We start from the raw sequence: 6,918 nt of genomic DNA on the forward strand, positions 1-6,918 counted from the left end.
ATTAATTTCATGCGGCTTGAATGAATTTAAAAAATGTGAATTATGTGTTAAATCTAAATTGACTAAAAGCCTTTTAAAAGTGTTGAAAGAAATACTAATTTGTTAGATTTAATTCATTCTGATATATGCGAGTTAATGGCATGCTAACAAGAGGAGGAAATAGATATTTTATAACTTTTATTGATGATAGTTTTAGATATACTTATGTATATTTGTTGAGACACAAAGATGAAGCCTTTAATACTTTTAAGAATTATAAGGCAAAAGTGGAAAATCAATTAGGAAAAAGAATTAAAGTCTTAAGAAGCGATAGAGGAGGAGAATATTTTCCCAAAGAATTTAATGCTTTTTGTGTAGAAAATGGTATTATTCATGAGTGTTCTGCTGCTCGCACTCCTCAACGGAACGGTTTAGCAGAAAGAAGAAATAGAACTTATTTAGAAATGATTAATGCTTTGTTGCTACATGCTGAATTGCCTTTTAATTTGTGGGGCGAAGCACTTCTTGCTACATGTCATATATTTAATAGGATTCCTATGAAGAAAAATCAGATTACTCCATATGAATTATGGAGGGGAAGGAAGCCTAATATAGGATATTTTAAAGTGTGGGGGTGTCTTGCATATTGCAAAAATAATGATCCAAACTGGATCAAGTTGGGTCCTAGAGGGATCAAGTGTGCATTTGTAGGTTATGTCTCAAATATCAAAGCTTATAGATTTCTTAATTTAGAGTCAAATGTAATTATTGAATCTAGAGATGTGGAATATTTTGAATATCTTTTAACCTCGAAAAAAAAGATTTCAATCTTCATCAACTGATATAACATTAGAAGAAACATCTCAAAGGATTGTTGAGCAATCTAGTTCACAAGAGATTAATAATCAACCTAGTGAACAAAGGAGAAGCACTAGAGCTCGAAAGGCTAAAATACTTGGATCAGATGAGATTGACTCTCAACGTATTTCTTGTAATCTTGTTGAAGGTAGTAGAGATACCGTTATGAGTACAACCCCAATCATTCTTCAAGTGGAAGACGATCCTAAAACTTATAAAGAAGCTATGGCTTCTAGAGATGTAGCCTTTTGGAAAGATGCTATTAATCATGAAATGGATTCAATAATATCAAACCACACTTGGGAACTTGTTGATTTGCCTCCAACTTCTAAGCCTATTGGTTGTAAGTGGGTGTTTCAAAGAAAGTACCATACTGATGGGACTTTACATACCTACAAAGCTAGGTTAGTAGCTAAAGGATTTCGACAAAAAGAAGGAATTGATTATTTTGATACATATGCACCCGTAGAAAGAATAACTTCGATTAGAATTATGTTTGCTCTAGCATCTATTTACGATTTACATGTTCATCAGATGGATGTCAAAACGACATTCTTAAATGGTGATCTCCATGAGGAGGTATATATAGAACAACCTGAAGGGTTCGTTCTACGAGGAAATGAACATAAAGTCTGTAAGCTTGTCAAGTCTTTGTATGGACTAAAATAGGCCCCTAAACAATGGCACGAAAAAATTGATAGAGCAATATTATCTTTCGGTTTTAGACATAATATAGCTTATAAATGTGTTTACACTAAAGTGTGTAGTAATTATTTTGTCTTAGTTTGTTTATCTGTTGATGACATATTAATTGTAAGCAATGATATGAATGGAATTATAAAAACGAAGAGGTTTCTATCTTCCTCATTCAAGATGAAGGATCTTGGACAAGTTGATACCATATTGGGTTTCAAGATTAAAAGAAATAGTGGGGGATATATATTGAGTCAATCTCATTACATTGAAAAAGTGCTAAATAAATTTAGTCACTTAAACATAAAAGAGGTCAATACCCCGTTTGATCCAAGCATCAAGTTAATTAAGAATGAAGGAAGAGTTGTGGCTCAACTTGAGTATGCAAGCGCTATTGGAAGTCTTATGTATGCTACACAATGCACAAGACCAGACATAGCATTTGCAGTTAGTAAATTAAGCAGATTTACTGGCAATTCGAGTATTGATCATTGGAAAGCCATTGAGCGAGTTCTTGGTTTTCTTAAGAAAACTAAAGATATTTGTATTCAATACTCAAAGTTTCCTGCTATTTTAGAAGGATATACTGACGCAGGTTGGATATCGAGTTTGGGAGACAACAAATCCACCACTGGTTGGGTGTTTACCTTGGGAGGAGGTGCAATTTCTTGGAAATCTAAGAAACAAACTTGCATAACACATTCAACCATGGAATCAGAATTTGTTGCATTAGCAGAAGCAGGAAAAGAAGCTGAGTGGCTAAGGGATTTTCTTTTAGAAATTCCATTGATCTCAAAAGGTGTGAGTTCAATTTCAATTTACTGTGATAGTCAAGCTACTCTAGCTCGAGCATATAGCAATATATACAATGGAAAGTCAAGACACGTAAGTCTTCGACATGATTATGTGACAAAATTAATTAAAGATGGAATTATCTCTCTCACATTTGTGAAGTCAAAAAGTAATTTAGCTGATCCATTTACTAAACCTCTTACAAGGGAGTTGGTGAAAACAACTTTGAGTTCAATTGGATTAAAACTCCTTAATTAGATGAACCAATAATGGCAACCCTACCCGACACTTTTAAATCAATAGTTATGGGTTCAAAGGGTAACAACAAGTTATTGATACGTGGATGTTTCAGTACTTAAGTAAGAGATATACTAGTACTGGTTGTCACAGATTAAAGGGTTGAGTTCTTATACTCTTAATGAAGTTCAGTTCAAGGAACAAGTGTCTCAAATGTGACAAAGACACTGAAAGAACTTCACCTATATGAACATAGAAGTGGTGCCGCTTCGATTGAGATATGGAGTTACTCTCATAAATGTTCATGAATTTTGGATAGCACATGGCCATAAAAATGCTAAGCATGTTGAGTGGAAAGCAGGAATGAAATGTTTATGTGTATAATGTCACCGATGTTATCACAAGAGATAACATGTTCAAAGCTATTATGCTTCATGGGATTTCGATTTCGTCTTGTGACATTATACTAAGGTAATGTTCAAATCGAAAGATACATTACTCTATGTGTGAACATAACTTGATCTTTGTGTCCTAATTTATATTTAAACAAGTGGGGGATTGTTGGGATTTTGTTTTAAATATAATTATTATTTTAAATTTAAAAATTAAAAATTAAATGAAAGGATGTGTCTTTTATTAAAGGGTGTGTTGGTTATTAAATATTTTTTCTATAAAAGCAAAACAAACGTTACTTTGCAGATACAACTTTTCTTTCTCTGCAAAGTAACTCTTTCTTCTTCTCAAACCTTCTGAAAATAATTCTTCTTCTCCAATTCCAAAAGATCAAGTTCTAAGTTTTTGCTTTCGTATAGAATTTCTTCACTATTTGCTTAGTGAAGAAATTCAAAGGCTTGTCATATCCACTAAAACTATTTGCATAAATCTCATAGCAATCTCGCAGAGGAGAGAGAGCAAATATCGTTTTTAGGAAAGCGTTTCGCACGTGTTTCAAACCTCCAATTCAGTGTTCTTTATTCATAATTTCCAACACTTTGTTATGATATACTAGCAATATATATAGTCCTCTCCAAGGAGCGCATATTTCACAGTTCAAATCACAACATTCCAGGCGATTTTATTTGGTAATTTAAGAAATTAAGACCACTCACAGAAAATAATATACCTGATTGATAAATGTCAAATGGTTCAACTTGCTAACCAAATTTTGCAATTTCTAAAGGGCTTCACTCTTGCAATATCTAAAGGAGATCCTAAGCACTGAAGTCCAGTTGTATGCTCTGAAGATGCAATTAGCTTCATCGTTTTGCTGAATATCACATATCAGTGTCTTCAATATATAGCTTCACTAAATCGACTATATAAACTAAATAGTAAATTAAATGACTAAGATAAACATGAATGCAAGAATCAGAATTTTGAGACGCTGATATTTATACTAGATATATTTTAAGATTTATACACATGATATACCAAGTTTAATCGGGTAAATATGGGTTCACCCAGGGGCGGATCTATAGCCCATTGAGGGTGTTCACCCGAACACCCTCGGCAAAAAATTACACAGTGTATATAAGGTATTTTTATATGTTTTATGTACATATATAGATTTTGAATACCCTGAACAGAAGAGTAGGAGTTGGTTCAGTGGTTTAGGGGTTCAAAATTCACAGTGTGAGATTTCAAGTTCAAGCCTAGGGCACTACATTTTTTTTTTTCGAACCCCCTCAGAAAATATCCTAAATCCACCACTGAGTTACTTTTTTTTAACACCTAAATTCGCCCCCGGATACACTATATCAATCTTGTTTTCCTTGAGCACAAACAACATCGCCAATGTGTGATTTTATTTTTCAATAACCAAGAACGACTAACTAAGACATATTAGAGCTATGTAATAGGGGACTCTCCGAGAGGAATTGAAATTATAGTCCAATTATGCAGACCACATGCCGCCAAGAAAGTAGTCCCTTGTCTTATCCTTATCCTCTTTGTCACCTCCCTAAAAATGTTTTTAAAATAACAACTCTTTAGTTATATAATGCAAGTATTTCCAAGTCTATCAGATCACATAATTAGCAGCTAGCTAACTATGGATTCATCAAGAATCACTCTCCGTCCATATAGATCAACGGACGTTGATGATCTACTCTCATGGGCATCCGATGATCGCGTAACTCGCTCCATCCATTTCAATACATTGACTTCAAAAGAAGATGCGTTGACCTTCATCGACAAGTCCTCCATTCCTTGGCGTCGATCCATATGCATCGATGATCGTTCGATTGGGATCATGGTGGCACGGCCTGGATCAGGCGATGACAGGTAGAAGTGTCAAATTGACGGGTCAAAATGGACTGAATTAATAAAGCGGGTTAAAATGAACTGAAATGGGCTAAAGGGGGGTCAAAACCCAATACGCCCAATTCTTATCAAGTTTTAATTGTTTTATGTGCTCTTATAATATTTTAGTACTTCATAAAATTATCATTTTTTTTATTTGACTTTATATAACATACAAAAATTTAAAAATGGTATTTTTTAAAATATTTTGACAAGATTATTCATGAATCAATTTGGACTACGTACCAGTCCAAATTTGATGGGCTGAATTAATAAATGGCGGGTGAATGACCGGCCTAAACTTGGGTGGGTTATGATTTCATGGGCTAATTTTGTCACATCTAATAACAGGTGTCGAGCGGAGATAGGATATGCTTTAGCTGCTGAGTATTGGGGACAAGGGATTACACCTATGGCTGTGAAGATGGCAATTCCTCTAGTTTTTAAGGAGTTTCCTGAAATAGTAAGGTTGCAAGCATTATCTGATGCTGAGAATAAGGCATCACATAGGGTGTTGGAAAAGGCTGGGTTTATTAAGGAGGGTATGTTTAGAAAGTATTTTTACTTTAAAGGTGAAATTAAGGATGTTGTACTTTATAGTTTTCTTTCCACTGACTCTATACCTACATAAAATTTGAAGATCTGTGCTTTCAACATCATCTTCTTGAGCCTTATTTATTCACATACAAGTCTGTTGTACTTTAAAAAAATAAAATTGTACATGACTTTAATGAAAAATGGGGAGTATATGCAAAACCCCAATTGAAAGTTATTTGTGACTATCTTCAACCGCAATTTGCGATTTTGTTGACCGATTTGTTATTTATATGATTTTCCCCAATTGGATTGATCCATATTGATTTTTCTTAATTCTTCAACAAATTGGCTGCAGAAGCTAGAATTATACTTGTGTGGTGTATACATGTGCTAGAATGGCTTTTAGACCCTTTTGGTTGAGAATTTAAATTTATACGGGTTAAGATTAGTTGTGTTAATAAATGAGTGGGTCAAATAAATAGAGAATTTTTATCCCTACATAAAAATAAATCTAATTATCATTCATTTAGTTATCTAACAAAACTATATTTATCAATTATATATAAAGTAAAAGATTAGACTCTGATCTTTTCCATTTTAGGCAATAACTTAAGCTCAAAGGTACAGATCTCGGTCTCAAAAATCCCAACAACTAGATCTCGAATAAATCAAAGTTCAAATCGGTTTTAAACCACAGAATTTCAAGCCCATTTTATTTTTTACTCCTAACACCAACAAATTCTTGAATACGAGTCATATGAATCAAAACAAAGAACTCAAACTCAAAATATTTGACGTTGAATTTGAAAATTTTAAAATTTATTAGAAAGCTCAATTGATAGCAATTAAAAGGTTTTGAAGCTTTGAACAGGATAACTGGATTTTGCAAAATAATTATTCGTTTTAATTGGATGTTATTGCAAACGTTGCAAACGTTTGGAAATATACCTTGGAGTTTATATCTCAATTTTGGAGGACTTTGATAAAGACGGATTTTGGTTGAAATTTCAAATTGAAACTCGAAGAGAAAAACATAAATAAGGTGTATATAGTGTTGGGAAGAAATAAACAATAAACAAATTGCACGACGAGGTAACAGCGGAAGAAATACCCAAGTCAAAACTTCCCACACTATTTGAACCAAGAGAAGACAATAAACACTAGCACAAATGAAAATCCGAGCAGCAGCTATACCGACAATAAAATAGCAAAGCAAGCAAAAATAAATCGAATGGAAGAGACATCAAATTTATGTGGTACCCCTTCAAGGTGAAGAGAAAACATCCACGGGACCTTCGGCCCACAAAAGCTCCACCAAAATCAACAAGAGTTACAACAATGTTCTCCAAATGGCTACAACAACAAAGTCAAGCACGGAGCAACAATACATAAAAGATAGCACCAAAACTAGTGAAGGAAAGGAGAGAAATCACCCCCAAAACCGAGCTACTGTTCGTACTCGAAAACTGAAGATTCAGACCACAAAATCCGATCTCCACCGTTGAAATAGAATAACCAGAT

General features: G+C 33.8%; 1 protein-coding gene across 1 annotated transcript; it reads left to right on the plus strand.

Moving 5' to 3' along the window:
- Positions 1–4,471: 4,471 nt before the first annotated feature.
- LOC132599930 (uncharacterized) lies at positions 4,472–5,517 on the plus strand. The gene is made up of 2 exons (XM_060313090.1): positions 4,472–4,842; positions 5,212–5,517. Exons 1-2 carry the CDS (start codon positions 4,610–4,612, stop codon positions 5,489–5,491), a joined length of 513 nt encoding a protein of 170 aa, XP_060169073.1. The 5' UTR covers positions 4,472–4,609; the 3' UTR covers positions 5,492–5,517.
- The last annotated feature ends 1,401 nt before the right edge of the window (positions 5,518–6,918 follow it).

Source organism: Lycium barbarum, chromosome 6, assembly GCF_019175385.1.
Source record: "Lycium barbarum isolate Lr01 chromosome 6, ASM1917538v2, whole genome shotgun sequence".
Lineage (NCBI taxonomy): Eukaryota > Viridiplantae > Streptophyta > Magnoliopsida > Solanales > Solanaceae > Lycium > Lycium barbarum.